The 16,003-nt window shown below is 40.7% G+C and overlaps 1 protein-coding gene across 1 annotated transcript in view; it reads right to left on the bottom strand.

Annotated features, from left to right (window-relative positions):
* LOC137963684 (uncharacterized) overlaps window positions 1-14,986 on the bottom strand; it is a 29,853-nt gene extending 14,867 nt beyond the window's left edge. The window contains exons 1-6 of the mRNA XM_068810844.1: window positions 14,274-14,986; window positions 13,630-13,667; window positions 12,500-12,574; window positions 12,282-12,365; window positions 11,344-11,378; window positions 1,027-1,112 (exon numbers count right to left, since the gene is read on the bottom strand). Of these exons, the coding sequence (XP_068666945.1) occupies window positions 1,027-1,112; window positions 11,344-11,378; window positions 12,282-12,365; window positions 12,500-12,574; window positions 13,630-13,667; window positions 14,274-14,340 (385 nt within the window). The 5' untranslated portion in view covers window positions 14,341-14,986. The remainder of the gene's footprint in view (window positions 1-1,026; window positions 1,113-11,343; window positions 11,379-12,281; window positions 12,366-12,499; window positions 12,575-13,629; window positions 13,668-14,273) is intronic.
* Between the last annotated feature and the right edge of the window lie 1,017 nt (window positions 14,987-16,003).

The raw sequence follows: 16,003 nt of genomic DNA, 5'->3' as shown, positions 1-16,003 counted from the left end.
CTTCAAGAGTTTGAATATATTCTTTTTGAAAATCATTCTTTTCTTGCTAGTCTTTTTTTTTTCATTGAGTCTTTGTATGGTCTTCAAAAGTGTTTCGCAATGATCACAGAAAATAATCTAGTGGGTATCTTTGGCTACTCCATAGGAAACTTGGTCTTTTTTCAAAGACCTCAAAGAAGGGGCTATATAGTAATTTGTTCCTATGGTTAATTTAGTTGCTTCTAATGCTTCTTGTAAATTATTAAAACCTTTGTAAATTGGTCTTGGAAAATCTTGAATACTGTCTGCTACTTCAATCCAAGAGTGAAAGACTCCATGAGTTTTTCCTTTAAAAACCACATAAAAATTAAAACATTTTATTTTTTGATTAAAAATTTCTGAAAGGCTGTTAATACTGGCTAAAAAGTATTTTTGATCTTTAGGTACTCTTTGATATGATAACCATAAATTGTCTAATAAACATTGTTCTTCTTTAGATACTGCACTATGAGGTAATGTTTGAAAAGTAATATTTGATCTAGGGAATACAACTAATTTTTGGTTTCCAAAACTTAAGAATTCTTGACCGTAATTATTAAATCTGGAAGGTGGTCTTGTGGAGTACTGATATGGAGGATCCATCTGCTCAATTAACGAGGGAAGAATAAAAACACCTTCTACTTAAGGTGTCTGCAAGACTATTATTTTTTCCCTTAATATGTTCAAATTCTACTTATATCTATTTCCAGTACTAAGTTTAACTATCGTCTTCTACTTATTTTCTTTTCTTTACTTCTTTGAAAATATTTAACTATTGCTTCACAATCCGTTCTTAATATGAATTCTTGTTTATTAATAATAAAGAGTCTAAATGCTTCTAAAGAATAAATAATGGCTAAGAATAAAAGAAACTTATAGCAGCTCATCACATTTTAAGTTTAGAGCAGGAACCATCTAAGCACAATACAGTAAATCCAAAACCCCAAAAGCTACACAACAAATGCAAAAAGACAACAAGGAAAATAAACTATGAGATAACTAACTTACCCAAATCTTTTCTTGCCTGTTCTGTTTTTCCTTCCTCCTGCAGCCTCATGTATCTTTCATGAGCTCTTTGTTTCTCTAGTTCCTCTCTGGAGAAAAAAATGTGACAAAAACTCAAAACACAAAACTGTGAACTGTAAAAAAAAGAAATTATCTTACCAAAAGGAAAAATCATGGCATATTTGGTAAGAACAAAATCTCAACAGAAGATTTAAGTACAAATTAATATTGAAAGAATAAATAACACAGAAAAACTGATAATATCAAAAAAGAGATTGAAGAGAAGATTCCACCATCAGTTCATATATTACCAAATTTCTTTGTTCTTTCAAAAAAAATTGAAAGAGATTGCAATGAGAGGCAAGAGGTACAAGAGCACCAAATAGGCAAATTACATTCTAAGACAATAGGGCCCCATAAAATATCCACGCATAAGAAAAAAAACAATCAAAACAAGAACAACAAAAGGCAATCGAAAAGAAAGAAAAAAACTAATGAATTTTTTTTAAATGATGCTGAAAAACTAATCAAATTGAAGGCCATCTACCACAATGAGATATTGCTGGAAGAAGCCGGATCTAGCAAACGATTTTGGATATCGTTCGCTGATATAGGAGTACAATTCCAAGCGAAATTAAGAACTGACCTCATTGATAAGGTGCAAGAGACGGCCATAAGAGGGAAGACTTTCCAGAGGCCTAATTGATGGAGATCTGTGAGCAGATATGCAAACAGAACATTCTACTTATTGATGACCAAAATCAGAAAAACATATTAAATAACAATAAGTTTCTCAATGACTTCTTTTTTTTAAATGGTGTTTCTTAGTTAGTTATATATTATCATTTGAGAAAAGACTTTAAAAAAAAAGTCCATTTAGAACATCATTTTCCAAAAGACCAAAAAACTTCTTTTTCTTTTTGTGAGAAGGCAAAAACTTTGCTTCAAAGGGCCAAAAATCAAAAGGAAACAAAATTTAGGATGAGGTCCCCTTACTATGAGGGGTAGGAGGGACACCCCCTGTTTAGCAAAGAGAGCCAGCCAAATAGTCGGCTGATCTCAGTACATGCATCCAATTACAAGGGAATCCACAGGCGGTGTCCAAAATTTCCTGGAAAGTTTGCAATGGTGCCAAGGGGGTTCTTTAGCTCATAGGGCCAGAGTACTTTACATGAAGCCAGCAGTTTTCAAATTCAAATGGTTGAGCTCCCCATCTAGCAAATCGGCCAATTGTCCAAAACTGACTTGCTCAGCAACTTTCCCCCAGCATCCTCAGATGTGAAACAATCTGGATTGGTGAGAAAGTGGTTGATCTTTGTCTTTGGCCATTACTCCAGGTGAATGATTTCCCGAGGTGTGGATTTCAAGTTCACATCCACCAATGAAGTCACAGAGATTCTGCATTGCGGAGATGATCCTTGTGGCTGGGAGATTTTCTAGTAGCAAAAGCAAACGGGATCGAAATATCCAGCAAAAAGCAATGGTGAGTCCCAAAGCTGCATCAGGTCAAAAAGCTCTTCCCAGAATTGATCTTAGCATTCAATTGTTAATTGTTTCTATTTAAAAAAAAAAAAGAATTGGTCTTAGTGCCAATAACATTCATCCATAAAGAGTTACATTTGATTCTTTTCAAATTATATATAAAAAATAAAAATTTGAGTTTCCATGTAAACTTTCTGCACAAACACAGTTAAGACATTCTCAACTGCTACATTAGATTGCATATGGTTGCTTACACATATACTCGGAAGGGTTAGAGCATGGATCAAGGAATGCAGAAAATTGAAGCTTGTTCACTTTCAAAAGATGAGGACATTCAATGATTCTTAATTGTCCATGACAACAAAAAAACTTTGTCCAAATGTAATGACTACAAAAATTTCTAAAATAGCTCTTGCAAACAAACTTGAGTGCATGAGCACAACAGCAACTAATATGAGAAAACACTCAAGTTCAAAGATTTACAACTCTCAAGCTGAAAAGGATTTTGATTGCATGGACCCAATCCAGGGAAAAAAAGATGTTATTGCAGAGTGTTGACCGGACAACATGCACGAACACATTGTCTATGTAGAAAACCAATATTGCTATTTTTTGCTCATTTCAATACAAGATAATATAAGGTACACACTGGACAACTAAAATGGTCAAATAAGTTGAAGAAAAATACAAAACAAACTTGAAAAGCATAGCCAATCAGAACTCTCTTTAAGACTAATTAAGCAAACATTCTTGCATTACTTAAGATGAAGTAATCTAAGCAAAGAGTACAATTTGAGTTTTGATCTTTGTTGCAGTAACTAAGGGTTGGCCACTGGGTGGTTGTTCGGGGCATCCCTGTGTAACTCCGGTGCCGCCATACCCTCAAATACCTTGTTGGCATCTTCAGCAAGCTCATCTGGGCAGAGGATCAGCCGGCGCTCCTCCACTGGGAGAGATTCCTTCTCCAACCAAAACCTCCAGTAAGTGGTACTCACCACGTAAAGCTCAATTCCAGCGATTTTTCCTCATGGATCATTCTAGATCTATCCCCATCCCTTCCATCCCCTTTTCAGATCACCACCCCCCTCACCCTGACAAACGCCTTCACCTCATCTGCTCCCCCCCCCCCCATGATCAAATAAACCGCCTTTGCGTTGCCACCTGTCAACGCCCTGATTCCGAGGGATCAAAACCTTTTCCCCCATTCATTCTCCGTCCCACCCCCTCGATTACAGCATCTCTACCCCCATTTGACCATTGCACCTCTCCCCTCCTCGATGATTGTGACCTTCCCCCCTTCGTGTATTGCGCCCACCCCTTTGGAACCTCCTTCAAACCTTCTTAATTCTTCAAAATGCATCCCTCCAACCTCGAAAACCACACAAATCATCATCAAACCACCAAACCTTTTTCCTTCAGCACCATCCTACCAAGTGACTACCTCAAAAAACCCACCCATCCCTTTCGATCTCAACCTTCCAGATTCTTCTAACCAGATGTCGTCAATCATGGGACAGGAAATCGCCTCAACTGTCCCACCCTCGAATGCCCTACCCTTGACAGTAAGATATTTTGCAAATCTTTTGAACCTAACCCCATGTTGAACCCTCTCCACTCCCTCTGCCACATCGAGCCACCTAAACCCTGATTCCCTCGAAAATCCCTATAGTATCGCTACTTGGCAATCCCCAACCTTCCGCCTTCCCCCTCGTTTTGTGATCCTCGAGCTGACAACTTGTCAGAATCTGGCGATTTGCTTCGCCGAAGACCTATTCTTGAGATAGGAGATCAATGAGAAGCGAGAGACCTCGAAAACCCATACCCCTCCTACCCAAAGTCCTACTCAATGAGTGGCACAATTACTTCACCCCACCAAATAAATGTCTGCCATCTTGTTTACATACACACTCCTCCAGCCCCCCCCCCCACCCCCCTCTTCTTTGCCCAACCCCCTTGGCAATAATGAAGCCCAAGTCCAATTTCCCCATGGAGACCTCCAATGCAAAGTCCTCAAACAAACCTTCCACCACCCCCTTGCATTCACCTACTCCAAAAGACAGAAGAAGAGCACGGGCAAAGACTCTGCCCCAGCTGAATCCTGCACTTCCAAGAACCATCCTTCTGTTATGCCCGGAATCTAACACAAGGAGGAAGAAGATGAAGGTGAAGAATCGTTGGGAGGTTTTGAGCCTTCGAAGGGAGTTCAACCCTGGACCTCAGAGAGGGAGAATCCGACCTTGGACCTCAAAAGGGAGAATCCGACGTTGCTAACAACTAATTGGATTAATGCTTGCTCTCTTACTCAGCCCAACCTCCCTATAAAAGGATTAGGGAACACATACACACATAGGCCTAAACCGAAGGCCCCAAGTCTTAAGGAAATTACATAAAAACCCTTCTAATACATAAATTGAAAAATGCATTAATTAAACCCTGCTATGGGGTCCATAACATCACTCCCCTTCTGGAGAACGAGCTTGCCCTCAAGCTCGAAGGTAGGTCTGCTTGCCCGTGCCGCCTTCTCCATCCATGCACAAGCGTCAACCGCAGTATCAGCGTCAGCCCACTGGACTACAAATGTAGAGCAACCAAGCAGAGGAGCGAAACATCATGACCAGCCCCCTGGGAAGGAGTAGACTCAGCAGCACTGACCCCCTCCAGTTGCTGCACCAGGAAACAGTAACAGACCCATTAGCCTTAACTGCTGGCTTACTAACCTTAGTTGCAGGAACTTCATCATCATCAGAATCAATCTCAGATTCAGAGCTGCTAGCTGGTTTTGCTTTCTTCAAGTTTCCAGCAGATCCATTTTTGGAGACAACAGAGGATGGTTTCTTTGAAAGAAGAGCAGCTTGAGCAACAACCTCCTCTTCTTCGGATTCAGACGAACTATCCTCTAAGCTGATTGTCTCTTGCTTCTTTTTAGGCACAACTTCAAAAACAGGTTTGCCTTTCTTGCTACCTTTCTGCACCTGAATTGCAGCCTCTACTTCTCGTTTCTGCTTTTTGGCAGTAACCTGTTTCTCAAGTGCTGCCTCTGCTTCCCTCTTACTCTTCTTTGCAGATATTGCTGGAGAAACTTCCATGGGAGTTGTAGCAACATTTGCAAAAGAACCCTTCAGACTTTTCTCCGTCCTTGCCCGTGCAGGAATTCTTCCTAGCTCACCCCCCGACATGCCATTTCCAGCAATAACATTTGGGGCCTCGAAAACAAAATCACATTTTCCATACACAGGTCCATACTGGGAGCCAACAAATTTTCCATTGAAGAATGCATGCAAGACATGTCCACTGGAGGTCACCCTCAGTGTCACGTCGTTGTTGAAGATTGGATTGCTCTTTTCAATCCGCACAGGAGTCATGTACCACAAGTAGTCACTGGCATCTCCGGTGACTGTGATTTGGTCAATGAGACGAGATGCGGTGAAAGAATCACGGCCAGCCCAGCCATTAAGAACCTCAGCTAGACGTTCAGGTCTCAACACCCACCTCAATTGCTCAGGCTGATCCGCAGCCATGTTAGGCTGCCTGACCTTCACTGAAGTCGGAGTGCTTACCTTTGCTGTGTTGTATACTTCTGCGAAGCAATCGGGCAAAATGCAAACAGACCATGCAGGTACCAAGTATTGGTTTCCATGGAAAGTGATGGTGGCATCAGTTGTGGTGTTCACATTGCACAAGAAAGCCGCACAAGAACCTTCTTCAGTGGACACAGTAGCAGCAACTCCATTGCCCCTGTCAGTGGTTACATTGTCACCATGAGTGAGAACTCTCTCCCTGGACGTGAGGACTGCATGAAGTTGCTTCAAGTGACCCCATTTAGGCTGATTCAAGTGACCGTATTCATCAAGGGGTGCATCATAGTCATAGGATGTGGAGATATATGGACCTCCTGTTGTTCGCCCAAAGTTTGTGCCACCAAGGTACATGCAATAGTTTTGGAAGACTCCACCAGTCTGGAAGAACCTTGCCACAGCGAAGGCTACATCTGCCACCCTCATGTGTGGGTCATTCTCTCCCCAAGCGTTGAACCAGCCAGTCCAGTTCTCAGTCCACATCTTCGGAGTGTTGGGATTGGTCGGAGTGAAGTTGTCACAATACCATCCATTGCAAGTGTTGATCATTGGAACAGGAGCATCTGCTTGCTAGCACATAATCCATGGGATGCCTACATCGAATGAATCGGCCATGGATGCACACCACTGAAGATACTTCGTCCCAGCAAAATGGATATAATTCCTCCACAAACAAAATGTCAGCACCCCGTTGTCAAATTGACTACCCAAAAGAATTCTATCTCCCTTCAGCAAAGAATATGAAACAGGTCTTGCATCCCTGCATGCAGCAGAAATTGAAAGAGGTGCAAGGCTGCTAGTCTCAGCCGTATAGAAAGAAAAGAACCTCCAAAAAACTTTTTGTGGCTGAACAGCATACACGGAATCCAGAAAATTAAACCCCACAACATCAATTGGACAACTCACATTCGCACAAATATGGTGCTCCTCCACAGAAAAACAAAGCCGCTCAAAAAAAGATTTCCAAGACGGTTTATCAAATAACTTTCCGAAATTTTCAACGCAAAATTGAGGTTGCCAATACTCCCCCCCCCCCCCCAATTGGGAACTTGGGTTCTCACCCCCCGACTATCTAGAAGGGTTCCCTCTGCTCTCCCACAGCAAGCGTGCCAATAATTTCATCAGGCACATAAATACCCTGGGCATGAGTTTATGGAAATGATGAAGTTAGCCTGGGACTTCTGCAAGTACTAACATAGCGCCCTCTGCTACTCGGAGGAGGATCTCACCCCCCGCCCCCCACTATGATAGTTTTTTTCTTGGAACGTCAAGGGAATCGGCTCGCGCTCCAAGCGTGCAGTGATCAAGGGAACTCTTTTTGAATGTAGACCAAATATTGTAATTTTGATAGAAACAAAGTTGCAATTTTTTATACGTCTATCGCTCGTGATCTTTGGTACGACTCGGACCCGAAATGGGCCACGGTCAATGTCACCCTTCTCTGCTCTGAAAAACCCCCTCCCGCCAGAAAAATTTCTTCCACAGTGCATGCCTTCTCGGATCTCATTGGCAGCCTTGAACTTTCAGAAATCCCCCTCTCGGGGAAAAAATACACTTGGTCCAATGGCCAAAGTCCCCCAATCCTGTCCAAACTTGATAGATTCCTTGCAAATAATGACTGGTTACAACTTTTGGGCAACACGTAGGCCAAGTCTTTAGCAAAGTCGGCTCTGACCACTGGCCGATCCAAAAATATACTCATCCCCCAGCTTGGGGTCAATCTCCTTTATGCATTGAAAACTCCTAGCTACTTGAAGGATCTTCTGCATCTCAACTTGTCGTCTGGTGGCAAGAACTTAACACCCCAACCCGGGTTGGTCCCCCCCCCTCCCTCAAGCTCAAAGCCCTGAAGTCCAAAATTTGCTCCTGGTCCACCAACTACCACATTGTTGCTGCCCTTCGGAAAGATTCAGTTCACCATCATATATTTGAGTTTGATCTCCTCAAAGAACAAAGGTCTCTTTCTTCTCCTGAATTACTTCTCCAAAATCATTTAAATCATGATCTTACAAAAAAAATTTAAAAATGAAACTACTCACTGGAAATAGCGGGCAAGATTCCACTGGCTGACCGACGGGGATGGAAATACAAAAATTTTCCATGTCGTTGCCTTGGCAAGATGGAGAGCAAACCATATCACCTCTCTCTACATCTCACCTTCTTGCAAAGTTTTTTACAGATTTTTACTCTAGGAGTCATTCAACCAACCAATCCTTCATCAACTCGAGTTCATGCGTATTACAAACCTGGAAGCTGAAAACCTGAAGCGTCCTTTCTCTTCTGATGAAATTGATTTGGCTGCCCTTGCCTTGCCTAAGGATTGCACCCCTGGTCTAGATGGTTTCAATGAAGAGCCACAAATTTTGGGGAGCTGTAAAAAATGATGTGCATGCTTTTGCAAATAATTTCCATCAAGTTGGTATCACCCATAAATCCATCGGAGCCTCTTTCATTGCTCTAATCCCTAAAAAATCCAACTAAGCCCTTCCTCGAGACTTTAGACCTATCAGCCTCACCACTACCTCATACAAAATCATAGCCTGGATTCTTGTTAACCGCCTCAAATCCAACCTCCCTCAAATTATAAACCCCTGCCAAAGTGCCTTCATCAGAGGCCGAAATATTCTTGATTCGGCAATGGCTGCTCGTGAACAGCTTGACTCCTTCAATAAATCAATCTGCCCAGAATTGTCATGAAACTTAATTTCAAAAAAGCCTTTGACAGTGTCAACTAGAAGCTTATTGACCATCTTTTTGACCAAGTGGGCTTTGGCACATTGGAGATTCTAGATGAGAAGCTGTATATCAATCGCGTCATATTCCATACTGATCAATGGCAAAGCCTATGGTTTTTTTAACAAATCAAGGGGTATCTGCCAAGGGGGCTCCCTTTCGCCTTTTCTTTTCACTCTCATTGCTGAACACCTATTGACTATGGTCTGCCTTACCAAAAGCACCAATTGGCTCAATTCCATCTCTATTGACCTTTTTTTCAGTGAAGGCACGATGGACCAAGTCTCTCACTTTAAGGCCTTGCTCAACTTCTTTGAAATTTTCTCCGGTCAAAAAGTCAATTGGACGAAGTCCTCCATCATTGGCTTCAATATTGACCCAAATTTACTGAACTTTATGGCTTGCTATCGAGGAAGCAAAATTGCAACTCCTACTAGCACCTTTTTGGGACTCCCTTTGATCTCTAGATTGCCTTCAAAAAGCTTCTGGCATCCAGTTATTGAACGTTTAGAGGGCCGTTAGCTTCCTAGAGAGAGAAATTTCTTTTCAAAGCCGGTAAAATTGTACTTATTAAGTCCTGCCTTCACGGAATTCCTTGTTACTTTTTGTCATTATTTCGATGCCTTGCATAAAAAAAAAAGGGGTGTGTGTGTGTGTAAAATTGTACTTATTAAGTCCTGCCTTCACAGAATTCCTTGTTACTTTTTGTCATTATTTCGATGCCTTGCATAAAAAAAAAGGTGTGTGTTTGGGGGGGGGCGCACTTACAGTGAAAAGAAATACCATCTCGTGAAGTGGGCTGACATGTGTCAACCCAAACACCTTGGTGGGCTCGGGATCTGCGATACAGCAACAATTCTGTTTTTCTCTTGAAATGGATTTGGAAATTCAATCTACACCCAAATCTGATTTGGAGAGCTCAAGTCACTGCTAAAGCTAGCAAATAGACTGGCTGGTGGACTGAGGATGGACGGCGCTATCACTTGTCCCCTGTCTGGAAAAAAATTGTCATGCTACTACTTGATTTCAAGAAGGCAGTCAAATGTTACATTAGTCATGGACAAAAGTCTGGTCCAATTGGTGGTTGGGTTTGAGCAGTCTTAATAGTAGCCATGGTTTGATTTCAAACTTGGCTAGGAACACTGATGTCACTATCTCAGACCTCTGGTCCGAAACTGGAGGCTGGAATTTGAATCTCCGAAGAGCTATTTTGGACTTTGAGGCCATTTAGGCATCAAATCTCCATACTAACCTCTCAAGGTAAAGCTCCAGACATCCTCGCCAGATACACTTATCTAGGCCACTTGCCCCAAAGGATCTTTTTCCACTGCCTCGGCCTATGAATTCCTCAGCAGTCCCAACCCCCCTCAACCTAATCACCTTGCGGTCATTGCATGGACCCTACTTGCCCCTCCCTGTGCAAAATTCTTTATCTGGAGTGCTTGTAGAATAAAATTCTCACCTTTGATTCCCTTATTCGGCGTGGCACCTCTATCCAGGACCCTTCTTGCCCCTTTTTGCCAAAATACTCCCAAAACTGCCACCCATGCCTCCTCCTCTACCACTTTGCCCATGTTGTCTAAACTAGCCTCCTTCATAAAATCGGCCTCCAGTATTGCTCCTCCCAAAATTTGTCTTCCACTATTCTCTCAATTACCATTGCTAGACTCCCAAAGCTTGGGAAACTGCTCATATCTTGTTGCATAGGTCATATCCTATGGACTTATGGAAAGGAAAGAAATAGCCAAAAATTCAAATTTAAATCTTCCCCTATTGAAATGTTGATAGATAATATTGTTCGGCAAGTTTCAACCTGGCTCATGACTCGAAAGGAATTCAATTACCTCAGTGGTTCTAATCTTAGAGGGAACTAGCGAGTGGTACCTAGGACGATGCGTCATTCTCATCCTCCGGTAATGGCCACCTGGGTTCCACCACCGGCGGGCCACTACAAATTAAAATTATATGGCGGCGCCTTTGGCTGCCCTAGTCCTACTGGTTTTAGCAGAGTAATCCATGATGAAAATTGTCGTCTCCTTTTCTCCTTTGACGGGCCTTTGGAAGTCTCCGACTCTATCACAGCAAAACTCTCCGAATTACTCAATGGGCCTCAGGTCTTCAAGGGCCATCTCGTGGACCCCCTCCTTATTGAAGGCGACTCCAAGATTGTCATTGAGTGGTGTGAAAAGTCAGCCTATCCTCTCTGGTGGCATTGGGACATTTATTTTGAAATATGTAATATAATTTCTCTTTCAAACTGTAATTGGAATCACATCCCTACGTCTGCCAATCATTTGGCAAACACTCAGGTTAAGCTGGCTGTTTCAATCCAATACCTTGTTGTGGAGGAAGGTCCGCTTAGTTAGGTTTATATACTCTCTCTCTCTTTTATAATAGTTTTTACATCCTTCTAAAAAAAAAAAAAAAAGTAACCTAAGCAATAAAATGAATCAGGTCTGAATAGGTGATAAAAAAATTCAACGTAATATGTGATAAAGCCCTTAATAAGTCTTCTAGATCATTTACAAACCTTTCCCGCCTTGAGAGCTCTGTTGTCCTCTCTACCTGCATTGCAGCAATGCCATTATTCAGCATAAAAAATAAGTGAATCAAACAACTTAATGTTTAAAGGATAAAAATATGAACACAAGCATTATTCCCCTTGACTTGCTGGATCAAAAGAAAAAAGAAAAAAGAAAAAAAAAGAAATACTGCAATAATGAATTAATCAAAAATAAAAAAAAATATCAGAGGTAGGTCAACATAAAAAAGACGGGGTTGTACACTACAACCATGTGGAACTAGGTCAACATAGAGGAGAAGGAATTGTACACCACTCTTATGTGGAATGCTGATTCTTAGCCTGAGAAATCAGAATCATATACCAACTAATATGATGCCTTGTATGTGCTAGAACTTTAAAGAACAAAAAGCTAGAAAAAGGCATCATATCTACATTCACTCAAGCCTTCAGATAGTACAAGCAAAGCATGTCTATCTAAAAAAAATGAAAAAATGACAATTCTTATGCATTAAAGAACACATATAAAACATAAATCAAAGAAACAGAACCAACAAAACATGAACCAGAATGAAGGAAAAATTTTGGCCTGCTCAATGCATATAAACTTGAAGAGATAAGCACCTCAATGTAAATCGACCACCAAGAGAAAGCCATATCTAAGAGAACAACGGTTAGTAGTTAGCTTAGCAAGTCAAGGCTATTTTTGTGATCATAAAGTTGCACAAAACAACATAATCATGTCTGTATCAACAATGACAAAAGACAACTAAATACATTTTTAGTTATCCAATACAAAAAAAAACCCATTTGGGGCCATCTTCTGGCATTTTTTAAGTTGGAGAAAACAGATTGGTTGAAATCATTGCCCTAATATTCATGAATATAATATACACCATAGATTGATTACATACACCATTGATGATCAGGAAGGTATAGTAACTTACATCAACATTTCTGACTTTCACATTCTTGGGTTTTACCAAATTCGGATTTTGAACCTCGATGAGACCCTGGATACCTTTTTTTTTCTGATAGCATTCAATTAAAAGAATATATAAATGCATAATTCATTAAAAATTTGCAACTTAAGAATCAAAAAGTGCCGAAAGGAAGATGCAAAGGACTCTGTAAATGTAGCTAGAACCAATGGAGGTACACTAACTTCACTTTCTTCTTCAGACTCCTCTTCAGATTCCTCTTCTGATTCTCTCTCCTCTTCTTCATTTTCAGCTTTTACCTGGCAGTATCAGAGTAAGTTAGGACCTAACTAACAGAAAAAAAAAAAAAGTAAAGTAATAGAAGTAGAACAATGTAACAAATATATAACTTTTGGAAAAGGAACGAATAATTTTATATGTCGGAGCTTAAATTTTTTATTTTGCCTTTTTCTTTTCAAAATAGCAGGGCTTCTTAACTCATGACATCAAAACTATTAATGAAGCTGATCCATTTTATAATCTCTAAATCATCTTTTTTTAAGAATAACCCAATTGGTCTATTCTCCAAAACCCATAAAATTCTGTGAGGTGGTGGATGGGATTTTGTATGCTATCCCTTCTAAGTGCCCATATCAACTCAGTGCCATCAGGACCATTCATTGATCATCGCTGATAAAAGTAAGCAATATTCAATTATATCCATAAATATCCAACCGTCTAGGGGATGAATAAAGAGGTCCACTGAGGATGGAGGCTTTGGAATGCCCTAATCAGGGGTTTCTAAATCTAAGGTATTTGGTCAAGTCTCGCATTTGCCAGAAGGATCTCATTTATGGTAGGTCTTCACATTGATTACAAATGGGTCAAATCATGTGACTGTGGTTCCAACTTACATCCAATTTTTGTGAAATACCAACCCGTTCTGCTATTTGTTCAGCATAAATATGCCTATAATGTGTCAATGCAAGTAGCTGAAGCAACGGGGCACATACACACACATGACAAGTCTTGTATTATAATATCATACAAAAATGATATTGCATACTGCCGGTTCAGGCTGTGAGCGGGAAAACATAGCTTTTCCATACGGCAGCAAGTTCAAATAAGTTGGTTTACATCTAATAGCCCTCATGGACTATCAGCCCACCTCATCAAGACACTGTAGGGTGCAGATCCGATTTATTTTTCTGAACAATGTCTACTTCAGCTATTCATGGTTTATTACTAAGTTTATAACATCCTAAACAGAAACCATTGTCACAACTTCAGCAAATTCACAAAACAAAGCTGCAATCAGGAGGGCACATTTCTTATCCGAAATATTAATCTTTCACCACATCCAGAAGTGATTTACCTGTCTAAAGGAGCGAGGACGAGAAGAGGTACCAGCAACTGCATTGATTCAAAAACAAGAATGTGGAATCAGGAGCTTCCCTCATAAATAGTAAACAGCATGACGATGCAACATATACTGTACTGTGAACCACACTAAATCTCAGAGCATCTGCTTATGTGAATTGCAGCAAGGATGTAAAAAAAGTACACTGAGTGTAGTATTAGGTCGAGCTTCCTGATGAATAAGATTCATTTCATTTTTTCCTGGGGAGATATTATGAGCCATATTGATAATCACGGAGATATCTACATAGATAGAAACTAAGGCCGAGTTTCTATTTTCAACAAACTAAGGCCATTTTTATTTCCTTGCCGAATGTTGTGGGAGTTATAGAACAACTGCTAACAAGTGAAACTCTTCCTTTTTCACCCTTTTGCTAGAAAAGCCACAAGGGTAATTTGATGAAAATGGAACATGCAACCCATGTACTATAAAAAAACAACCTTAGTACAACAAAGAACTTTCCGTAGAATAGTTCAGGAATGTAAGAGAGCACTAGCAAAAAATATAATAATAGTAAGAACAGAGCAGTATTTTCGATTGGTAAAAGGGAGATGGAAAAGTAAATCAATATTGGGAAAGACAACGGTGGCAGCGCTTACGCATGTCTTCCGGTGTAGAAAAGTGCCTACGGCCAGTGGGCTTGCCCTTGAACTTTCCTCTCCCCATGGCGGGTTAAAGACGGATGATGGTAGAGAAGAAGAAATTTATTCAGGGCCCGGGAACGTCTCTCTTCCCCTCCTGTGAATCGCCACTCGTTTTGTTCTACAAACCCTACCCGGCGTCCCGAGACTCCCTGGCGCCCGCGGGAGTAAGAACAGTTCCCTTCTCCAAATCGCTCTTTATTTAATCAAAAATTAATCTCCCGAGCCCCCGCCCCGCCCCTATAATCTGATCAGATTCAGAATCCCCTTCAACAATCGGATGGCTAAGATTGGCTTCGGATACGGAAAGGTTGGTGGGCTCAAGTAAGATTTCCAGCTCGTCTTGTTCAACACATTCATCCCATCAAAATGAAAACTAAATAATAGTTGCAGTTCTGGACCCGGATTAAACGGAAAGAATTGCAGTGGGGGAAAGAGAAATTCAAGTGGAAGAAGATTTTTTAATTCTGATAATGATAGAGATTCCGCAGCAGCAGCAGCAGAAAGGCGATTCAAGAGGATTGGAGCACCGTGACCTGAAGATTCTTGCAGCTAAGATTGAATTTGGGAGGCATCAAAATCTATTCTCCACTATGAGATGCTTCTCTCGTTTTCACAAAAAGATACTCCATTACCCGTTTCTTTTACGGAAGGATTAGCAATCAGGATCATAATTTCCCATCACTGGCCCGACTTGTGTCTCCACGAGGTCAGGAGACAACCACTCACGAAATACGTCAAATCCCGTTTTATTAAGTTAGATTTATTAGTTTAATAAGTGAACTTAATCATTTAAAAATCGGATTGATCCGTCCTTTAAATTGGGTTTGTCTGGAATTAGACTCTCTTTTAGTTCTTCAAACTTAAAAATTGGAGAAAGAATGAAAATCAGATGAATCGCACAGTTTTTTTTTTTTTTTTTTTTTTTTGTTTTAATCTGTTTACTGATAAACCTGTTGAGTCATTTCGACCAAGCAAGTTGCCATTAGTCCGAACTCAAACTTGGTGAAGATTGAAGAGAATCAACAAAGAGCATGAAGAACAACAATAACTTTCCCCAATCTTACAAGAATGCACAAGCATATTAGAGATTTTTTATCTACTAACACAAGTTTATCGGAGCTTGTGTTGAAGCTTTTGTAAGAAGACACCGAGACTTTTTGTAAGAAGCTTTATCAGTACGGCCAAATAAAACCAAATCAACGACGTCCAACGACGAAATAGTCCAAACAACATGGCTTGCACGACAGCTATGAAAATGCACAGTAGGATCCTTGATTGAAGGAAGTCAAAAAAAATTCCAAAGAGAGAATAGAAGCCAACTAAACGATCCTTGATTGCTGCTAAGAGATTGTTGGAATGACGCCAACGTTAGAGTACTACTTTAGCAAATTTGAGAATACTGGAATGAGATATGCCAACGAACCAATGCTTAGTAACTTTCACCAAGATGACAACGCTGTGAACCGATGAACCGAGATCACCAGCTGTTGTGAGAAGGCAGCGCTTTCACTAGAAGTTGATCCATCTTAGCAACAGAAAGGAAGATCACCCTCTTGCACAGAAGCAAATTATCCTCTTATCTATTTTAATACCGACGGAGAGATAATGCAGATGATCCTCTTGTTATCCTCAATGACTGACCAGTCACGCAGGGAACAACTGATGTTGGAGTCAAGCTCATCTGA

Source organism: Aristolochia californica, unplaced genomic scaffold (assembly GCF_029961685.1).
Source record: "Aristolochia californica isolate CCGP_79_NKW_82.1479 unplaced genomic scaffold, dmAriCali1.0.hap1 SCAF_4, whole genome shotgun sequence".
Lineage (NCBI taxonomy): Eukaryota > Viridiplantae > Streptophyta > Magnoliopsida > Piperales > Aristolochiaceae > Aristolochia > Aristolochia californica.
The sequence above is the reverse complement of the archived record's forward strand: the minus strand, read 5'-3'. Positions and strand labels throughout refer to the sequence as shown.